Here is a 23,251-nt window from a genome sequence, read left to right as displayed (position 1 = left end):
AACATGCGACGTAAAAGCACTCCTTTCCCCAAAAAATGCTCTGCTTTTTCTTGAGTCCATTTTTCCCTTTCATAAAGTGATGTGACATTTATGATGTAGAATACTTTGGCCTTTTTCACCCTTTTCATCATATATTTTATTCCCTCCACCCCCCACGCAGGTTCTTCTAATTCAGTGACTCCATTAATCGCGGCTTTGTGGTATTCACCAATGTCTATAAATCCATTTATCTGATGATAAGGTGGGCCTTTAGTTTGGAACGAGAGGGTCCAGACACAAATCAAGAAAAGAGGAAAAGAGCTAAAAAAGGGGCAGAGAGAGTCGATGGAGGGATACAAAAGGAGAGAAAGAAACATAAAGTGATAGAACACGGCAGAAATAAATAAATGTAAATGTGGGAAAGAGTGATTGGAAGGAACGAGATCACACGGGGATGTCCGTGTACGAGCAGAGAGAGAGAAAACACAGCGGTGACAGAAAAAGAGAGTAGACCCATTTAAGCAGATGATGTGATGGTGATGATTTAATCTCTCCTTTTTCACTCTTTATGCTCCTTTGTGCCCCCTCCTTTCGACCGTCAATCCCTCTGAGTACCATTAAGTGAAAGAGTTTAAGTGCCAAAAGATCTCAGGCGCTTTTTTTCCTTCTCTCTCAAATTCTCATCTATCTATCTTTCCATTCTCCATCCCAGTCCTTTCTCCCTCTCCTTCTCTCCATCGTGTCTTTTTTCTCCCTCTCTCTCCCATCTTTTCTCGGAGCTCTCTCTCTCTCTCTCCGCTTATAAATGAAAAATAATGGCAGTCGAAGGGGGAGGAATAAAAAGAATAAAAAAAGAAGACATGCGTGCAGAGGAGAGGAGTAGAGGAAAGAAGATTAAGAAATCACAGCCAGTGCGCTGCGCCGAGCGAGAGGTTGAATGCATTTATGTATGTATGTTATCAGTATAATTATGGTGCTATGTAGCGACGGCTCAGTGCTGAAAGAGCAGTCTTATTGTGCCTGTCTGCTCTTCAGATGAGTGTGAAGAGAGAAGGAAGGGTGTGGGTCTCGTTTTTTTTGTCAATTCTTTATGTTTTAAGGTGTTTAAAGAAATTCATATGAAGTCGAAAAGGCTTGAATGTGTTTCTTCTTCTTTTTTGTAATTTTACAAGGGAGCAGTGTGTTATGAGATGATTACAGTAACACACAAAGAAGATTACAGAAAAACACAAATAGCAAGAATCAGATTTTAGTATTAGCTGTTTTGCTTAATTCTGTTACAGAAAAGGATTTTGAATTTCATTTTCTTTGTCATCATCTACATTTTGATGCACTTCAGTGGAACACCAATAAAAAGTCAAGCAATTTGAAAAAAGCTGATTTTGAATGGCATAAATTATGTACAACAAAGATGGTATGATACTTCTTTGTACTTAAATTGTCTAAAATCCTCACACTCAACAAAAGTTAAACTTGATTTAAACCATAAAGAGGGTATTTTTTTGCTTCCTCGTTAGATAGGTTGTGTATTCAAGACAGAAACTTGACCACTTCCTGAGGATAGTGAATAAAATTTGGTTTGACACGTACAACATCAAACAAAAGCTTAGATAGGCTCACTCGGGGATAATTCATCCAAAATATATTTTTTTCTGCAGTGGTAAACTTTTTTTCCAACTCTTCAAAATAATAAATAATAAATCCATAGCGAATCAGAAGAAATCTTTTGGAGTAAAGAATGACAGTTGACTCATTTAGGTTTAAATTATAGGATTAGTGCCTATGGTAAAATCGACTAAATACGTTCAGTGTTCATGACACCAACTTTAAAAAAGCAAAAGCAGCTATTTAGTTCCTGCAGAAATCAAATATTCAACACGCACATGCACACGCACACGCACGCGCACACACATGGAAGATTACCACACTTCCTTGTCTCCATTTCCTCGTCAATCCCTGTCATTTTCTCTTTCTCTTCATTGCACACTTTTTTTTCATTTCTCACTTGAAGGAAAACATGGAGAACCAGAAAAGAGACTTAATATGTGAGGGAATGGAAAACGAGAGCAACAGAAAGAAAAGAAAAAAGAAAGTAGCCTTTTGTCTGTGTGTTTTGAGGGAAGGTGTGCCTCTTTAGTATGACAAGCTGTCATTAGAGCGGTGGGCTGATGCAGTGGCCCGACAACTGGCAGGGACAAACATACAATCATCGTATTAGAGCAACTACTCTCTGCCTCACTCTGTGTCTCTGTGCTGTTTGCTCCCTCACTCTGTTTCTGTGTGCACTCGTACTCTTTTATTATATACAATCTTTGTACAACTGCCTCACTAGATGGCAGCCATAAACACAAACTCATCCTCGAACAAGTCCAAACTGTTTTCACCCACCTCCTCTGGGGAAGGGAAGAGAGGAGAGTCTTTTCAGTCTTTTTAACATACTCCTGCTACTTTCAAATCAGCTGACTCTTTCTGTTCATAACCTGTCTGCCTGTCTGAATTCTCATGTTGTTTGCCCTGCTATACTCTTTCATAGATGTTGCCAAGTCCCTGACAAATTGTTACCATAACAAATACAAATGGTCAAACAACCAAAACAAATATATATATATATAAAAACATACAAAATAAATGTGCAGTTAAGATATGAACATTTAGCGCTTACATTTTATTTTAAAAGGGAAATCTGCTTTGTGGATTATTTTTGTTGTTGTCTTTCTAATAAGAACAGACAAACTGCATTTGACTACACCTTGATAAACATCACTGTCTGTAAAGAAATGATGCCTCTTACTGCCCTGATAATATTTTTTAAAAGCAAATTCGAACAGAGTAAAAGCACTAAAAATGAGAGGGACAAGAGGAGAGAAGAAAAAACAGAGCGGAAGAAGTGGTAGCAACAGAGACAGAGAAGGAAGAAGTGCTGACAATGTAGCTACCACGGGTTGGCTAATACCTTTCCATCACACCAAGCATTGTGCTCTCAATGCTGATAAGAACACAGTCCAATAAGCAAAAAGAAAAAAAAAAAAAAAGAGAGGGGGAGAAAACCTTACACAATTCTATCTAGATGATACCGGGAATGCTTTGGGAGGGAGAGAAAGTGAAGGAAGGATGGGAGACATAAAAGAAAATACACTGATTTAAAGAATGGAGTAAGGAGGGGAATTGGAACAAAATGCATTTACATTTCCATAGTCAAATGAATAGAATGATTTCATCAAGAAACTGAATTGCTTTTTCAGCCCTCACACTCCTCTGTTTGTTTTTCTGTCTTTGCTTTATTTCTCTATATTTCAAAAACTCTCCTAACTGCTAAACTGCTTGTCAGCTTGTTAGTTAGATACAGAAGTGAATGTACACAAAACAATGTGTAAGCGTGACTTGCTAGCTGCACGCATCCATTCAAAAGGAGGATGTTACCGCTGAAAGAACATACGTTCTGTTTTATTGAAACCTGAATCTAACACACACAACCAAATCTGTCATTTTTTGTGGTACTTTTGGTAACCTGTGTTTTTACACTCGCATTGCGTGACATGACTTTAAAAGACAGAGACATGGAGCCAGTGTGTTTCCGTGTGTGTGACTCTCGAGTTTAACTCCAGAGCATCAGTGTCGATGATTATAGTTGTTTTCGGGAACAAAAATGAATAAAATAAAAAATAAAAACTCCAACAGCGACAGTCAATCCAAACCACTCTCCCTCCTACTGGGATCTCTCGCCCTCTCTTTGGGTCTCAATCTCTCTCTCTGTTGTCGTTTCTACTTCTCAAACACAAACACCCTCTATCATTGCGTCGCGCACGCACACACACACACACACACACACACACACACACACACACACACACACACACACACACACACACACACACACACACACCAGGGAGCAGATCAATTGTTACAGTGTTAGTCGGGCAGGAAACCTGTAATTCACTTCATTGGCTGCAGAATAAACCCCTGATTACATACAATCAATGTGATAATGGCTAAAACACATTCTGCCCAATGGGCTGTTGGGCTGTAAAGACTGGCAGAGGAAAGGAAATGTGAGTGTGTGTGTGTCTATATTCCAGTCTGTAACTGTGACAGTTTAGACACTGTCACTCCTTCCAGGTATGACTCTTAATGTAACAAACACTGTCCACATTCAGTTCTCTCACACGCACGCACACTCTCTAGATGTGAACGGATAAACAGTGGGAGGCAGCACATGCAGGGCAATCTCAGCCAAACTTTATTGATTAAGAATTATGTGCTTTTCAAACTGCAAACTATTCAGGAACATCATGTTGAGTCTGGTGATATCAATAGTTTTCATGTGTATTCATTTCATGTGTCACATTACAACAGCTTCAAGTGCCTCCTCTTTTCTTTTTTTTGTCAATTTTCTTCTTTAAATCACACATTTTGGGGTTTTTTATTTTTCTCTTAAAGTCTTACATGGTTGGTACAAAGCTTGATTCAGATTTGAGAGTCCGGCTGTGTTGGTGTGTTTGTTTAAGTGAAAAGATATGAAGAGGGTGAACATGTTCGGAGCAGAAATGTAAGGCAGTGCACTGTTAACCCTCTGTGTGTGTGTGTGTGTGTGTGTGTGTGTGTGTGTGTGTGTGTGTGTGTGCGTGCGTGCGTGCGTGCGTGCGTGCGTGCGTGCGTGCGTGCGTGCGTGCGTGTGTGTGTGTGTGTGTGTCAGATGGGAATCTTGATGATTTAGGTCATTTTCTTGCGGAGCCGTAGCTGATAAGTGCGTTGCTGCCAGGCACTATCTTTGTCACCATGTCTCTCTCTCTTCCCTTACCTCTCTTTCTTTATCTGCTGTGTGTCATCGTATTTGTAAGGGTCCTTGTCTACTGTAAGAACAGTGCTTCAAATCTCTAAAACAGCTTCAACATATCAGTTAACACAAACCATCTGGTAACTACTGTACGTTAAAATATCTATTTGCTTAATAAATAAATATAGAAATCACTGCCAACAAGATTTCTTTTGTAATTGAACTTTGGGACTTGAGCAGACTAAATTGCTTTCCATGTATTGTACTAGTAGTGACCTATAACTGCATAGGCTGACGAGTGGAAATCAATGACATCACTGAATGCATCCTCTTATTGGTTAAACCTGTGTTTCGAAGATACTGAATGTGGTTCCTTAATTATCCTTCTTTTCATATAAATATCTACACAGCAACACATAAATCCATATTTTATTTGTTTAAACAATATGCACATTGAATATGACGCAACTCAATACATGATGATACTGCTTTTTCACATGATATTGGTGGGAACTGTTTGTGCAGGGGTACAGGGGGTGTAAATTGTAGGCCGGCTCCTTTATAGAAGGAAGGTCATTGATCAAGGTTAGTGTTCTTCTCTCTTTCTACGTGTGAGTGTGTGTGTGGATTAGCACTGTTATCACTTAGCATTAGGTGTGCACCAGCCCTTCCAAACACTTACTGACACTTGGCGTTGTCGCTGGCACACACGCATTGTAACACACACCCAAACACACATATGCACACACTCAACCATAAGTGCACAGTGATGTGTATGGCTCTGCTGCTCGTTCTCTCTTACAGAGTCAGACAGAGACCTGGTCAAGGTGCAGTTTCAAATGAAATTGCAGAGAAGTATAATATAAAAGTGTTTAAAAAAAAAAAAAAAAAAAAAAAAAAATTCCCCATCGGATTAAAAGCACATTTTATTAAGCAGATGGTGAAAGAGGATTTTCACTCTAGTAAATATGACAGGGCTTTCAAATGTGACACGGGAGGGAGAAAGAGAGGAGGGGAGGGGCAGAGGAGAGAAAGAGGCAAGGAGGGAACAGGAGAAGAGTGCAATGCTGCAAAGAAGAGGTGAAACAGAGTGAAGTAAAATGGTACTCGAGGAGAGGAGAGGAGAGGAGAGGAGAGGAGAGGAGAGGAGAGGAGAGGAGAGGAGAGGAGAAGAGAGGAGAGGAGAGGAGACATAAGTGAGTAGAGCGTCAGAGCTGCATTCTTTAAGCAGATCAGATTTGGGGAAATTGGGCTGTCACTACAGGATTGTGATGATTTACACCTATCCATCACAGGGAGAGGAGAGAAGCAGAGCCACAGTATGTACAATCATGCACAGCTGTAAAAATGGAGGAAATCCATCCTAAACAGTCATCATAGAACTGGGCTTAAAAACAGGAAAATTCTACTGACATTTATTATTATGTAAATATTCCTAATACAAATAAAAATGATGTTTGTTAGAAATTTAGCCAGTTCTCTACTTTCACTATATGATTATGTCAAGTGGCTCCAACTGTGGGTCAAAAAAAGAAAGTGAATGCCATAGCTCATGACTTAAAACACACTTAATATACCCCCTACAGTGCCCAAATATATTCAATAATCATGTGAAAGCAACGTCTGACCCAATGTAAACACATTTTGCAATTGCACATTTTGACCTGCCACAAGCTGCTGTTGACACTTGTCTCCTCAGCCTCCTCGCCTGATCTTCCCACTCTACCCCCCCCTTTTCCCCCTCACTGCTGGCTGATGCACCTTACAGCCTCGCTCCTGGACCATCTGTTAGGGAATCTAATTCACATCCAGTCATAATCACGTTTGCTGGAGTGCCCACTGTCTCTGGCCATCTCTGTCTCTCTGTCTGTCTCTGCCTGCTTCGTTAAGCCTTTTTTATATTCTGAATTTCATTGTCACTTTTTCCCGCTGCCTCCTCTATGTTGTTACAGTGTTCATATCGGTATGTCTCAATTCTATTTTGTGTATTTGGACACATCATCAACATCGTCCTCTTTGCTTTCCTGTTCTAATTCTTTCCCATTCACATCTGGTAGTAAATTATAATTATAAAACTGGCACTGCTGCATGAACCGCAACAAAAAGCAAAAGCATTTGATCTTTTACATTTTTAGGTCTTTAAACAATTTGTTTGTACTAAAAACCATTAACATTAAGTCATTATCCCCTACTGACTGTCTCTGCAGTATTACCTTCATTTCCACATGATTTTAAATGCCTTCTTAAACTTTCCTGAAAACGCAACATATTCAAAACTAATTGCAAATTACAAAGATATAAATGCTGATTCAGCATTGTAATGTTAAAAATTAATTTATAAGCATCAAATGACATTGGATTGAAAAAACGAGGGGCTGCATTTACACTAGATCTTAACTGTGTACGTTTATGTGTTTGTGTGTGTATATATATATGTGCGTGTTGGTCCATGATTGAGAATAAGGTGAGCTGAGGTGAAGGGGGTGGAAGTTAATGAGAGGTGAGTGTCTGAAACCCTCTCTCTCTCTCTCTCTTTCTCTCGCTCGCTCTCTCTCTGCTCCTGCAGTAATCCTCTTCTATAAATCTGCAATCCAATCAGTGTTGTCCACACTTACACACACACACACATACACGCACACGCGCACGCACGCACGCACGCACGCACGCACGCACGCACACACACACACACACACACACAGAGCTGTTGGGAGGCCCATCTGTGTGTTAAGGCAATCTGCTTTATCATTATGATTACATTGGGCTCAGTTTACAACAAAGTGTGTGTGTGTGTGTGTGTGTGTGTGTGTGTGTGTGTGTGTGTGTGTGTGTGTGTGTGTGTGTGTCTATTCAAGCGCACCCTGGCTGCCTGACATTAATCACATTCCCATGGTTTGATGGCCTAAATAAAAAGAGGAATAATATTGTTGCTGTCCAATGAAAACTGCAGATCTCCAAAAACACATTAGGAATTTTTTCACAATTCTGAAAAGTTTTGATTTGAGGAAACAAAGCAAATGAAAGTTCTTTTTTTTTTTTTTTTTACATTATTCTATATAAATCAGTAACAGCTTTTGATTGATTTTATAAAAGCATCGGGATATGAAAAATATTATATTATTTTTATAATGTTTAATTAGATTGGTTAAACGTATATATAATACCAATAGAAAATGGATATTTATTTCCTGTGTGTGTGTGCACGTGTGAGAGAGCAAGAACGAGAGTGTGTATATAAATCGTGAATAAATCCCATCAACACAGTTGGAGGTCAGATATCCCGAGGAAGTGTTCTTATGATCTTATACTGCAGGTGTGTGAATGAAAATGGGCTCCTCCTACTGTGTATGTGGAAAAAATGCATGTATGTGTGTGTGTTAAGTTAGAGAGTTGAGTTGAAGTGAATTTTTACCTTTATCTATACTATTTAGCATTTATTTTGTCTTAAGGCCATTTTTGTTTTTTCTGTTTTTTAATAGGCAACTTTTATTGAGGTTTTTTTTTTTTTTTTTTTTTTTTTTACGTAAAATTACTTCAGCAGATATTGTTATATTATCTTCCACCTTGAGGATACTGTTGTGTCATATCTGACACTCGGTGCATGTTTGGCAGTTGAATTTCAATATCAACTTTGTTTTAACTTACGCCCGATTTCAGAGTGCAGTTTGTGTGTGCATGTGTGTGTGTGTGTGTGTGAATATACTGTGTGGGACTTCAAGCCATGGCGTGACTCCCTAGCCCCTGGCAAACCTTTACACCTCTCATCTCCAGACTTCACTGTCTGCCAACACAGACACAGACACACACACACACACACACACACACACACACACACACACACACACACACACACACACACACACACACACACACACACACACACACACACACAGACAGACAGACAGACAGACACACACGTATATTGTGCTACTAAAATTCCTCTTGGTGATTGGCCGACGGGCTGCGTGAGAATGGTCTGCCAGGCCTCTAATTGGCTTGACCCAGACTAACCCTGAAATCCTATTGGACTAAGAGTTCCCAGTCTACAGAACACACACACACACACAAACACACACACACACAAACACACACACACACAAACACACACTTAAAATTAAAGGGCTTTGCAAAAGCCTAACAATGCACTAATCAATAGTGTTCTGATAGGCATTGCAATACAACAATAACAAAAACATAACAAATGACAGTAACATTCATGAAGAGAATCACGTTAGTGAGATCATGCAGCATGATGCCGTTTACTCACAAAAACAAACATCCACAGAGTAAAAAAACTAATAAGCAACAAATGGGTACATTTTTTGGAAACCCACGTTTCTGCTACACTGGTATCTAATGACAATGTCAGTTCAAATTATTATCAGTGCTTTGTTGCTTTCATAGGTGAAAAAATATAATATAAGCACACTTGTCATTTACTATTTGCACATAATGGTGCAATAGGCCTGCTTTATGCTAATTATAAAGAAAACATATAAACTTTTTTCCAGAGTAACTTTTAATTGTTAAAACACAAAGAGAAAGCGGCAGAGGAGGAAGAATTTGAAGGGAAAGAACGAGTCTGTATTTCATGTATCTCACATTTCCCGTGTTTTAACATAAAACAAGCAGCATTGTTTACAGTTTACGTTCTAAAAATAGAGCAAGGCAGCCATCAGTAAAACCTTCACCCAACAACAGAAACCCAGAACGTGTTCCACTGGAGAACTTTAAAGTGAAAAACTTCCTTTTGGTTGAAGCTTTTCATGCTTTTGGTTTTATTGCACATGCAGATGGCATGGGGGGGATAACTGGTAAAAGGGAATGTCCTTCAAATGATATGATTTAAAGCCTCTGCACTGCGACGCGTTTTCAATACTGAAGTGTCCTTGAGCCAGAAGTAGAATCCCAATTTCTTGTGATACCACGTATACAGTGAAAACATGACAAGATGAAGATAGTGCTACAGGTAAACAGAAAATCAACGCTACACGATTTTAAAAAATGAAATGTTTTCCTTTGTAGTGAGTAAAATGAGTTCGGAACAATGTATAGAAAACGTAGCTCACAAACACAAACACACACACACACACACACACACACACACACACACACACTCTCTCTCATACAAACACAAATCAATTATGAGGTCAAGAATGAAGCCTTTCCTCATCACTTACTATTCAGTGTTTCACATAGGTTAAGGTTTGCCTGTGATGGTGGGTCGAGCAGCGCGTGACCGATGTAAATGCAGTGACTCATGCAGTTTAGGGAACAGGCGGACAGACAAAATCGCTTTATTGGACTGGCACCGCTGTTGCGGTCCAGCCAAATATATTGTATTTATGCATTTACCTAATTAATGTGCAGCTGATTTTTTTTTCAGCTCAGTGAGAGCTCTACTGCGTTTCTGCTGTCATTGACGGTTGCGTTGAGACTCTTCTCTTCTGTTCTGTTTCATGAAGGGTGGGGCTCAGCCCCTGGTATGCACAAATGGAGAGAGATGTAAAGTGGAGGGAGGGGAGATTGTTCACTAGTTAAATGTTTGCGAATTAAGTTGTTCTCTCTGAAAACAAAATGCTCAAATAGGTTACAGTAGGAAACACTGTCATTTTCTTATAAAGTATCATTTGTACATTTTTTCTTTTCAATTGCTTAAAGTGAATAATGTCTGAAAAGTGTTTCTCAAAATCTGAAAATAAGTAGAAACTGGGAGTTTAAGTTTAGACTCGGCCACACAGTGGGAAACCCCCACTCGAAAACTGATAGGGTGTGTAATAATGGGGAATCTAAGCATCAACTGTAGGAAGCCATAAAAGAAGGAGGAGGGAGACAAAGGGGGGTTAAAAATAATAAAAAACTAACACATTAGAAAATGAGTAAAAATACGGTCAGCTGTTCTAATAATTTGTGTTGGTAGAAAATGTAAAAGACTCCAAAGAGTTTTAAAATATTATAATGTGAAAAAAAAAAAAAAAAAGAAAGAAAAAGAAATCACACAAAATCCCTTTCTTTCATTTGAATAGATCACAGAGAAAGGTTCCCTCTCTCAGCACTATGTCTCAGACACACACATCCTGACCACTGAAAACACTGGCTTTTGTTGTCTCAAAATGCTTGTCTTTTCTTTCTCTTTCATCTGAGGTTTATAGAGGTCATGTGCGACTTTTGTGTAAAACTGAAGCGAGCAGTAGAAGCGATGCTTGTGCGTCTTTCTCTCGCTCTTCTTTTTGTCATTGTGTCTTACCTGGGATTGTAGAGGGCATGTGCGTCTCTCATGTGGTTGGCCTCCAGTGGATCGTAGCTCTGGTGCATCCTCCAGGCGCCAGCGCCGCATTTACCATACGTTGACTTGGAGTTATCTTCACTGCTGCTGTTCACCAATGGCCCCTTCGATAAGTTCATTCTGTAGCAGGGGCAAAGTAAGAAAAGGAAGGAGAGCAGTGAAAATTCTGCCGATACGACAGAGACAGATAGAATAAGAGCAGGCGGGAGAGCGGAGACATGACTTTTCTAATGCTCATTCGTGATATTAAATCAAGTATCAAACAGTTTCACTATCAATTTAATATAGAAAAAGTTATTCAAATTTAAACAAACGAGAAGGTGACACAGGAATCAACTGTTTCAAGATAATGTTAAAAGAAAGAAGGAAAGTTCAAATGAAATGTAGAAAAAGTAAAAAAAAAAATAGAACTAAATACAAAAAAAGTACCAGAATCTAATTTTGTCTCAGTTCAAATGAAGAATAAAAAGTAAAGTAAACAGAAACAACTCGAGTAAGTGTTAATATTCAAAACATTTCAATTCACTTTTTTTTTTGTTTTGTTTAAAGTAGTGATAGGGATACAAAAAGGAAAGTTGTGAAAGAAAAAAAAAAGGTTAATTTATCAAAAAATCTAATGGAAGAGACATTAATTGGGGGACATGCCAGACGTTATAAACATAGTTCATGAACACATAATGCACAGACACCCACATTCATACATGCACGAAACAGCTTTACTTAATGGAGAGTTATAATTCTCTCTGCCCGAGAGAGAGAGGCAGGTAAGTCAGAAAACATGTAGAAAACCACTACACTGACACAAAGGCCGACATGTTGAGAGCACAGTGGACAGAAAGGTTCACACAGATACACACAGGACGGGTCGTCATTTTAAACTGGCACATAATACTTTTATCCTGGAATGTGTTAACAGATTTCAATCAAATCCATCTGTCTGAGCGCACATGCACCAGTGGTTGCGTCAGGCTGCTAACTGCAGCACTTTCCAGCTGTGATTAACGTCAGAGGAGTTTTACCAGTTTTAGCCTGGGAAAAGGCTTTCAGACTGAGGGAATATAAAAGGAAACGCACCGGAGGAGGGCCGCTATCCGTCAATCAAACCTGCCGCTGTCGTCAGGGGATGAGACGTCGCTGAGGTGATAAGGTCACCGCGGGCAACAGAATCAAAATCATCCATTGCCGAAAATACATTAATTAAATAACAGGGAGTGAAGGAAAATAAGGACAGTACTTATAGTTGATGTCAAAGAGTAGAGAAGGCCGGGCTGGTAATAAAAACGGTTTGGGTGCCCTACATTTAAACAAAACTATCAGGGGAGGATGGAGCGGAGCTGCTGGGAAGAAAGCACTTTATTACAGGCGGACGAAATATAGAAAACACAAAAACCAATTCAGAGTGGGGGACAGATGTCAGAATACAACTGGTAATACAGTGATCCTTGTAAAATAATGGATATGCCTGCTGGCGGTTTAGATTTAGCTGGAGGCATCCCTGCATTTTTAGCGTGTTCTTTTGCATAATGACAGCTGGATTAAAATAATCATACCTGCCTTTACTAATATCGGCCTAAACAGAGATAATTCATTGTTGATATTTAATGTTACAACTTTCTCAAGCAATTCTACAAATTGAAACATAAATCCTGTTGGTTTTTGAGACAGACTAAACTTTTCAAACTGAACACGGCAAAGCAAAAAAATCGGGGAGCATTTTAAGCCGTGTACTAAAGATGAAAAGCTACTAAAAAAAAAAAAATGTATTGCTTTTTTGTTATCTGTTTTGGTTTTGCTGGATTTTTCCTGTCATTAGCACATTCCTGTGTGTGTGTTTCCTCTAACACAGTGTATCAGTAAACAGAGCAGGATGTTGGTATGTGTCACAAACTGATAGACCTGTGTTTACCACACAAACAACTACCTCATGGACATTATTGTGTACGTACGTGTGTGTGTGTGTGTACGTGTGTGTGTGTGGGAGATGTTGTCCCACTGTAGGTTGTTGTTTAAGTGAGGGCTTGGTCGACAGACAGGTAGACAGACCAGTGACTTGTCTGACAGCCATCCCTCCATCCATCCACAGAGGTGGGTTGGCTCAGTGAGAGGTAGAGGGCCACGATGTGTAATATGTAGGTTTTAGTTCCACTCTGGTGAATAGGAGGAATCAATATCTTTCTGCTGCTGCTGCTGCTTCAGACACTTATTGGCTTTGGTTGCAGTGTCACAATGCTATATAGACAGGCAACACTTAATACTGCTGTTTTTTATTGGGGAGTGTCCTCCTGGTGTCACACTGGACTAAGCTACATCCAGGACCATGCACGTGATGGTGTTAGTTTGAATCCTCTTTTCTGCATTCACAGTCACAGACAAGCTGCTATTTTATTATTATTATTATTGACCGTGGACCTTCCCACATAACACAGTGAATATATAGAGATTATTAAGAATACAGGAGATGACGTAACTCATATATTTAGCTGTATTGTAATTACCAGAAACCCTGAGATGCAACTTTGAAAAGAAAACCTGAGTTTACAAAAGTTCTGAGATAAATCAGTGCAACAATATTTTAGCTAAAAGACAGAAGGTTTTGTCTACCACTTGCGTTAACCTGAACATTATATCTGTAAGGGATTACAAAGAGATTCTGTTTTATTACTTTATAACTTAAGGCCACGTAATCAAATTTTTTTTTAGGTCTTAATTCATTCGAAAAGATTAAAATGAGGCTTAAAGGCATCTTAAAATCAGCAGACAACCATTTAAATCAGGCATGAACAGCGTTTTTTGTTGTTCTATTCAGTACATGGAAATTGTACAAGAGAGAAACTGCAATATTCACATAGTATTGGTACGGTGCTAAATATTGTGTAGGGTGGAAACTTGACATTTTACAAAGTAAACCCTTTTCTCTACCTGAATCGATTAAAATGATTGTAAAGAGCTTTTGATTTTAAGCATTTAAAACCTTTATATAAAAATAAATGTCATAAATATTTATATGTGCGTATGAAGTAAAAGAAGAGAATAAAAGAGAGAGCATTAACCCATGTGCTTCTACCTAACCTATTTCACGCTCCTGTCATTACATGTAAGCAGCACCGACACACACACACACACACACACACACACACACACACACACACACACACACACACAGAGTGAATGTGCGGCCGTGTGTGTGTGTGTGTGTGTGTGTGTGTGTGTGTGTGTGTGTGTGTAGAAGTAGGGAGATCGTGGGTGTCTTTCTGATGCTCAGTGACTCACTCATGTGTTGCTGGCCCATCTGTGAACAGAATGACCATGACACAGTATGTGTGTGTATGTGTGTGTGACATGGTGATGCAGTGATTGATGAGACAGTTGCCATTCTTGCTAATGCAAAACGCACCTATCCCTGAAGGGAGCAAATGCCACAACGCACACACACACACACACACACACACACACACACACACAGAGCTCCAACTGCCCCAGCTAATTACCCCTCTAGTCAGGTTAGTGCGATCTCTTACAGTCACACATACACTAGGTAGCCATAAATACGCATACATGTGCTTTCAAAAACATTTGCGTAGGTGGTGTATACACATTTGAATGCTGATAACTGAACAGAGAACGGAGCTGAAAAAGGTTATTTGCAGGATTACGTTGAAAGGGAACACAGATCCCGTCTACCTCTTCTGCTTAAGTATAACAAAGAAATAATCCCCACAATCCCTTTCTTCTATCAATTTTCTTGCTTTTCGCAATAAAATGTGGCTCTTTAGATGTTTGCATCTAAAAATAAAGTGACTTCCTCCATCGTTCATACTTCTAGTATCGTATACTCTCTACGCGGTTACTTATCCCGAATAACAACAGGGCAGATCATTTCTTAAAAAGTCTGCTTGTGTGAACTACGACGACTGAACGAGAAATGGGATCAAGAAAATCCGACACAGACGGGGACATTTGCACGTCTGTTTGTCGTGAAGAAATGAAAATGATCATTAAATGATCCCAATTACACATATTTATACACAAATGTGTGTGACTGTGTTGCTGTGCGCGTGTCCGCACGTGCATCAGGGCAGGTGGGGTTGGACGCAGCCCCGTGTGTGTCTGAGTGGATGTGGACGTGTGTGCACGTTAGCGTCAGCGACGGGAGCTGTTAGCGGGGCAGGCGGCAGATGGGCTGTCGGCCTTAATAGGGACTGAGCGGGTGCAGAAAGGTGACAGCTCCACACGGGAGGGGCGTGCGGAGAGGGAGAGGAGGAGTGTGCGTGTATGTGTGTGTGTGTGTGTGTGTGTGTGTGGGGGGGGGTGAATGGTGAGGGAAGGCGGGGATAAAGGGAAAATGAATTATCTGCGGAGGTGAAGAAAAGTGCAGATCAGCTGCGAGGAGCAATGTAGCTCCTGTTGGCAGGAAGGGTTTTCACTGTTTGTCACTATAATTTGATGAATGTTTAAAATACTTATAAAATATGTTTATTCATATGTATAAATATTTTGACCGAAAAAGGGTTCCACCTCGTCATTTCTGTGTGAAGTTATCAGTGTTGAAAGCACCAAATATTTGTCCTCCTGAGTTGGGCGGGATTTTGTGGAAAAGACATAAAAAGAAAAATATTTGTTTCTGAATATAAACAGGCTGCAACGTCAGGAGCTTCGAGTACCTTGAAGGTTTAAAATCCCTTCAGTGAGGAAAGCAAAAGAAATGTTCGCATCTGTGCAAGTTTCAGTTCGTTAAAATTCATGTTAAAAAAAAAAAGCTAGTTGTGGCGCTGCCATTTAAAAACAGGGTGATGATGTTGAAAATCAAAAAGCTTACTTGAAGTATTTTATTTAAGCTCCATCAAAATGCTGCTCAGTACAATTTCAGTCATTTAAGTGCACACAATCACAGATGTATTTTTCTTTTTGGGTCACTCACAGATGCACGGTGTTGCACATGTGCAAAACAATGCATGTGAACAATGTGACTGACTTGTTCACAGTTCTGTCTCAAAGCGGAGAGGTTGGGAACGCTGGAGGTGAAAACAAGCGGGAAGGCCGGCGAGCTCATTTGTTCTGTCGAAACAAAACCCTGCAAAATTAGCTGCTCCGAGTCGTAAACAGATTTGTCCGAGACGTTTCCCTTTCTAAGCATGCACTACAGAATGGGAATAATATCATAAACCTACATATGTAGATTTCTTATCATGCGGTGTGGACAGATATACCAATTAATTTGCATTATTATGGGAAGTTTTCCTTGTTTTGCTTTTGGAATAACGCGAGTGGGAATGAAAGACAACAATTATTTTCAATTAAAGTTTGTGGAAAATACACAGGAAAATGTGAAACCCCCTTTTTTTTCTTTTTTTTGGGGCATTTTCTCCCATGATCGTTAAACTTCAACGCAAAACTTCTGTAAACTTTGTTGGGTGTTATGGAATCACAATTCAATGATTCAGAGAAGATTCGCCTTTGTTAATCTAAATGTTTGAATGTAAAGTGAATTTAATAAAGATGCATAACTGGTGTTGCATATCCTTGTGTGACGGGAGAGTTTATTTTGTGTGGTGTGATAAAGTTAGTAAATTACACAGAGACAGATGCTAAGTGCACAGATGAGAGACAGAAAGAGAAAAAGAAGAGAAAGGCAGCTTTAAAAAAACTAAAGAGAAAGGTGGTGTGGTGGGCTTTCCTGTCATTCTCTCCCCATCAGGAACACACATGAAGCATGATGGGAGGATGAGAGGAGGAATATTTCACTGTCAGTCGGAAGGCGGCACGGTCATTCATTTCTTTCCCTCTCCCTGAGTCTCTATCCCTTTCCTGTTCTACTGTATCTTTCCTCTTTTTTTTGTCTTTTTGAACCCCCCCTTACACTCTGTCGAAACAATGACAATTTAATCATGCTCTCGGCCCGGGCGTGCAGAGGGAAAGAACTACCCAGGCAGCCAATCTATAGGGCGATCCCCACGGACAGCACCACAGAAAAAGTGCAAAAGACAGACAAGACGTTTGAACCTGCATCATTCTCTTGATCCTCTTTACCTCATGCACACATTCTTACACACACGCACACACTCACACACATCCACACACAGCACCTCTCCATCTAAATCTGTTCTATTGTGGCCCGGTCTCCGCTGTCTCCTCCCATTAGGAGTGAAAAGCAGCATTAGAAGCCCTGAGCATGATGGTCACACACACACACACACACACACACACACACGCACACACGCACACACGCACACACACACGCACGCATGCACGCACATACACACATACACACACACACACACACACACACACAGGTCTCCTGATCTAAAGCGCAGCTCAATAGTTTATCCAGTGAACTGATGGAGTCACATTTTAGTGACTCTTTGACCAAAAACAGTAACACAAAAACAAGGCAGTGATAACAGTAATTCGATATAAAAAAAATTAATTAAGAGAAGTCAATGTTTCCTAAAACCAGACAGGTCCATAAAAAGAACTGTTAGAATTTCAAAAAACACAAAAATACCACATGCTTTGGCCACAGGAAGCTAAAGTCCGCACAGTGGCAAAGAAGCTCCCCTTTTTCTCCTGCCTCTCTCTAACCTGCACACCCCGCTAAAAAAAGAAGAAACTTCGTAAAAGAAGGCTTGAATAAGACTTGAAGACGGAAGGATCAGTACGCAGCAGTAAGAAGAGTAATTCTTAGACGAAGCACAAATGATTTGATAGATTGTAATAATAGTAATAATAATTGAATGCACATTTTGATGTATGGATGACGGAGATGTATGGGTGACGGAGCATGGGGAATGAGCGGATGAGCGCCGCGGAGAGAGGGACGGGGCGGGGGTAGATGAGAAGAGATGAGCGGCATTGCCTCTCACTATATATCACTCTCTCTCTTCTTTCAATCACCGCTTTGGCATTCAATCACACACACACACACACACACACACACACACACACACACACACACACACACACACACACACACACACACACACACACACACGCAGCTTCACCACCAGTGTGGTGTAATGACTAATTGCAGTGTGTGTGTGTGTGTGTGTGTGTGTGTGTGTGTGTGTGTGTGTGTGTGAGTGTGTGTGTGTTTGTCACAGCTGGTACAGTCACTCTTACTGCTCTTTCAACACATAAAGGCCAGCACTGACCCGTGACGTACCCTCACACACACACACACACACACACACACACACACACACACACACACACACACACACACACACACACACAGAACACTGATGGATTGGACATAAATCAGATGAATTCACATCATCAAGGCTCATCCCATTTTGCTCTGTCATCTCTCTGTGTCTTTCTGTACAAACGTGTGTGTGAGTTGGTGTGTTTTTAATATCTGCATCCATGTATGTAGGTGCATGTGTATGAATGTGTAATTGCATTTTTGACTGTTTGGTGACTTTTTGTCTGCGAATGCTGGAAACAACGGGCTGATTGCTGTGCAAGTGTGAGAGTGTGCATCTCAGTGCATGTGTGTGCTTTCATGCGTACATGTGTGTTCAGCGGACCTCCTGAGTGCTGGTGTCAGACAAAAGCCCCCCCTCCCCACCTCTCGCTCTGTCTGTCTCTCTCATTGCAGCTCTTCCCCTTTACGGGACTAAATTACCACTGGAATGTCGGGACCCTTCACAAGAGAGAGGCCGCAGTCAGCATGAGTGTGTGTGTGTGTGTGTGTGTGTGTGTGTGTGTGTGTGTGTGTGTGTGTGTGTGTGTCTCGGCTTATACAATGCAAAAACTGACAGACAATTCCATGGGGACAGACAGACAGGCAAAGAGACACACAAAAAGAAGAACATCTCTTCCTCATCCAGGCCATCAATAGGTCACGCACACGCACACACACACACACACACACACACACACACACAATGTGGGCAGGCAGGTCGGAACCCATGCATGACAACAAACAGATGCAAATGCGCGCGCGCGCACACACACACACACACACACACACACACACACACACACACACACACACACACACACACACACACACACACGCGTGCGTTCAGAGACACACACGCACAGCCAGCAAATCAGCGCGGCACATATTGACATGCTTTGACAGATGAATTAAGTAAATGATTTTATAAGGAGATTAAAAGGATTTTAATTTACGCAATCTCTCTTTGGTCCCCCCCCCTCTCACCCTCCCGCCCCTCATCCCTCCCTCCAGTCAGCTTTACCTCTCTTTCTTTCTCTCCCCCTGCTTTCCCTCCCTCATGGCCTGGAAAAAAAAAAAGGAGTGTAGGAGAGACTGACAAAAAGAAAGAGGCCTAAAATATATCGGAAATGCTCTTAATTTTCTTTGATAAGAAGCAAGCAATATTTTTTTTCTGTCTCATTAATTCCACATGTGTTGATCTTTCCGTCAGTTTTAAACAAAAAGAGAAGCCCATTAATAACACTTGCTGATTATTTAACTAACAGACTGTCAGCAGAACGGTTGGCCTTCAAGTTAGATTTTATTCAGCTTTTTTTTTTAATCTAAAACAGATTATGTCACCAGGAAAACCCGAAAAAAAGTCATCATTATGAAATCTTCAGGGTCGAGGTTTTTCTCCAAAAATAAACTAAAAAAATAAGATGCGAACCTCAAAGACTTGCTGGTTGAAAACTGAGCAGTATTTTGAGTCATTAAATCTGCTCAAATAGCAAGTATTGCAACTAAATGATTTTTCTTTGCACGTCTACATTTCATCTAAACAATTTAAAATGTTCATTAAGAGCACACTCTGACTGGGTGTAATCTCAAACATGCGCCAAACTGTTATTCATTCAGGCTCCTTTTGACAGCAGAAACTAAAATTTAGGTTTTTACTCACAATCACAAACAATTTTTCCCCCCCAGAAATTTTCACATAATAAAAAACAAATCAAATCTATAATGGGAAATTATTCCAAATAAAATCACTTGTATGCTGCCTTGTGTTTCTCTTCATCATCGCACCGCAAACCTTTGCCTGAATGATCTGCACGGCCGTTGTGAAATTCTCACCACCCGTCCGTCTGCCTCACACCCACCGACAAAATCCACCAAATTCACTAAAGTCTATGTAGGAAATGTATTTTAATGATATGCAAATTGTATGTATATGGTGGCATGAGGGGAATGCAATTATGTTAACAGCTTAAGCGGTACTTGTTGTTATTATTATCGGTATGATCATCATTATCCCTAATATTTTAATTAGTATAGGAGAGCAGTGCCTGAGAGCAAAGAAGACAAAGTCTGAGCAGAGAAAAGAGAACGCAGGATAGATGGATGGATGGATGGATGGATGGATGGATGGATGGATGAAGGATCGGACAGACGGGACCGAGGGCTTCTCTAAAAAAAAAAAAATGTGTGAGGTAACAGATTGCATACACTCGCTGAAACACACACAGGTGAAGCAGACCCATTCCACTGCTCATTGTCTGCCATGAAAAGAGTGTTTCTCAGTGAGTGTATTGGTGCTTGATTTCTAACCACAGCTCTCACTTCTTCACCCCGTTATGGACCAAACCCTGCTCAAAAGTGTTTGCTTTTGCTTGTCTCAAACACAATTTAGAAACTCACTTTTAAACCCGAGCTGTTGGTTAAAACACACCACTGTTTCGCAGGTCAAAGACGAACGCACAGACACACTGTTCAGATACAGACATAGTGTGCAGGGTCGCGGCCTTACCGTTTAAAGTATACTAAATTCACTTTACTCTGGACATTCAGACATTTGATTTACAAAACGGGATCACCACGCTCAATATCAAAGTCTTTGTTCTGATCAAAACCTCAGACTCACTAAAAGCTTAATTTATTGATGTTCAAATAATTCAAATAATATTTTTAAAACCTGTATCTGTTCAATTCTTATTGTTTGAATAAATATAAAGTTGTTAAAAAGGGGTTATTCTTCAGACACATCTATTTGTTGAAAATCAAATCTTAACTGAAACAAACTAGAAAATTGTGCTTGAAATTTTGCTTCTAAAAATAATGAAAGACAATTTAAGTGACAAAGAATTGATATAATTTCTCCATCTGCCCTTTTTCCTGAAAAACACCCCTCTGCTCTGCATGCTGTGTAAGAGGATCTAAAATACACATACACACACACACACATACACACACAAAGATGAGACAGATTCAAAGCACACAAAAAAACAGGTCTGTTTTCTTTAAAAATGTTCAGGATATCATGTTTGTGAAACACATGAGTAGATGATTTTACATCAGCCTCTGCTTTGACTTTCAGCCCTTTCCGACTACCGTAAAGACACTTCAGCTCTGGTTTTGATTTAGTGTCACTCATATTAATTTATTTAATTTAAAGCTATTACCACTAACCATTAAATTAATCTAAACATATTTTGTATTTCTATACATATTAACTGTAAAAATCCAGGTTTCAATTACTTAAAATTTGACCCTTTCAGTGCCATGAATGAATTCATACCTACATGCAAAGAGAGCTGTCCACTTACTGATGCACACACATCACTTCAGAAAAATGTTTTAGATTGTTATGTTTCAGAAAAGACAAACTGCACAGATATCACCACACTTTTATTGATTTACTAGTTTGCCCTAATTTTCTACTTCCACAAATATGCACAATAATGCACAAACACTGCCGTCTGCCCTGCCAATCAGTTAATCTGCATTTTGAACAGCGTCTTTCGTATACACCTAAAAGAGCAAAGCGTTGACGAAAGGAGCAGCACAGCAGCACTTGTTTGTGTGTGTGAGTGTGAGTGTGAGTGTGTGTGTGTGTGTGTGTGTGTGTGTGTGACTGTCTCTAATTCCTGTGCGGGGCCACACGCTGAGCTGCCCGTCTGAAATTCTACCTCCTCTGGCATTTAAGAGTGCAGCTTTCCCCCTTTCCTCCTCCCTTCTCTCTTATGGGCCCTTCTCCTCCCTCTCCACGTTATTCCTGTAACCTCAATGCCCTGTTACCTCGACGATTCTCTGCTTGGAGGAACCGCACGTGCACAAGCGTAAACACCCGCACGAGCAATCACACATGTAGACATGTCCTGACTGAGTTGCTGCTCAGTCCTGAGAACAATCTGACTCAAAGTAGAACAGTGTCTTGAAAACAGAGAAAGTGAAGGAAAAACTGTCTCTGTTGATAATGAAAGTGTGTGTGTGTGTGTGTGTGTGTGTATGTGTGTGTGTGTGTGTATGTGTGTGTGTGTGTGTGTGTGTGTGTGTGTGTGTGTGCAGGTATGTTTGTGTGCATGTCTCGCTCTCAGGTGGAGGGACAGAAATTCCGCTCCTCTACCCACTGAGTAAGAGCTGCTGTCCGGATACTGCAGCCACACACACACACACACACACACACACATAGAGACACACACACACACAGAGAGACACACACACACAGAGAGACACAGAGACAGTGAACGAGTGCTACCTGACAGCAGAAACAACCTTGACATGGTGCCGGCCACCTCCGCTGCATACCAGCACATACACACATGCAAACACACACTCACTCACACTCACTCACAGTGGAAGACAATGGCAATGACAAGTTGAAAGATGAATGAAAGGATAAGAGAAAAAAGGTAAAATTTACCTACTCTTGTTCAGAGTGCATTAAAAAACACTCGGATAACGGGTGTCCTACCGAATCCATCGGCGATACCGGTTCATTGTCATGTCAACCTCCTCCGGGGAAATGGCAAGAAAATTCAAAAAAAAAAAAATCAAAGTTTTTATATCTCTCCTCTCTCTCCTCCTCTTCTTTCTCTGGTCTTCCTCTCGGTCCTTCCTTCCCACTTGGAGGGAGCAATACAATTACCGGGCTCTGCGCTGCCTGCACTGATCAGCTCTGCGTGTGTGCGTGGATGTGAGGGAGCGTGTGTGCAGTGTGTATGAGCGAGCCAGGGAGAGGGGGCTATAGACACACACACAGCCAGCCAGCCAGGCAGTTGGGACGGAAAGCTGTGCTGCTGTCCTAATCAACGACTTAAAGCCCAGATAGCAGCTCATGAATATTAAGCATCACTTTACATATGCAGTCCCTCAGGTCCTGCTTGGGCTGTGATTGGTGGATACTTGACCAATGGCTGCAGGGAGGGGCGGAGAAAGGGGTGGAGACACAGAGGAGGAATGAGAGAGAGAGGAAGAGGTGCAGGTGGAGAGGGAGGGATCAGACAAAGAGCACAGAGAGGAAGAGAGAGGGAGGAAGGGAGGGAGCGAGGGAGGG

At 40.7% G+C, this 23,251-nt stretch overlaps 1 protein-coding gene across 4 annotated transcripts in view; it reads right to left on the bottom strand.

Annotated features, from left to right (window-relative positions):
* esrrga (estrogen-related receptor gamma a) overlaps positions 1-23,251 on the bottom strand; it is a 149,251-nt gene that overhangs the window by 55,419 nt on the left and 70,581 nt on the right. For 2 of the 4 annotated variants that reach the window (XM_069173535.1, XM_069173536.1), the window contains exons 1-2: positions 22,623-22,967; positions 10,998-11,156 (exon numbers count right to left, since the gene is read on the bottom strand). In XM_069173535.1, the coding sequence (XP_069029636.1) occupies positions 10,998-11,156; positions 22,623-22,678 (215 nt within the window). In that variant the 5' untranslated portion in view covers positions 22,679-22,967. Of the gene's footprint in view, positions 1-10,997; positions 11,157-22,618; positions 22,968-23,251 lie in introns of those variants that run through there. The other 2 variants (XM_069173537.1, XM_069173538.1) reach the window with 2 other exon arrangements.

The sequence above is a fragment of the Embiotoca jacksoni genome, unplaced genomic scaffold (genome assembly GCF_022577435.1).
Source record: "Embiotoca jacksoni isolate LCO1_2020_lvr unplaced genomic scaffold, fEmbJac1.0.p SCAF_6, whole genome shotgun sequence".
Classification (NCBI taxonomy): Eukaryota; Metazoa; Chordata; class Actinopteri; family Embiotocidae; genus Embiotoca; species Embiotoca jacksoni.
The sequence above is the reverse complement of the archived record's forward strand: the minus strand, read 5'-3'. Positions and strand labels throughout refer to the sequence as shown.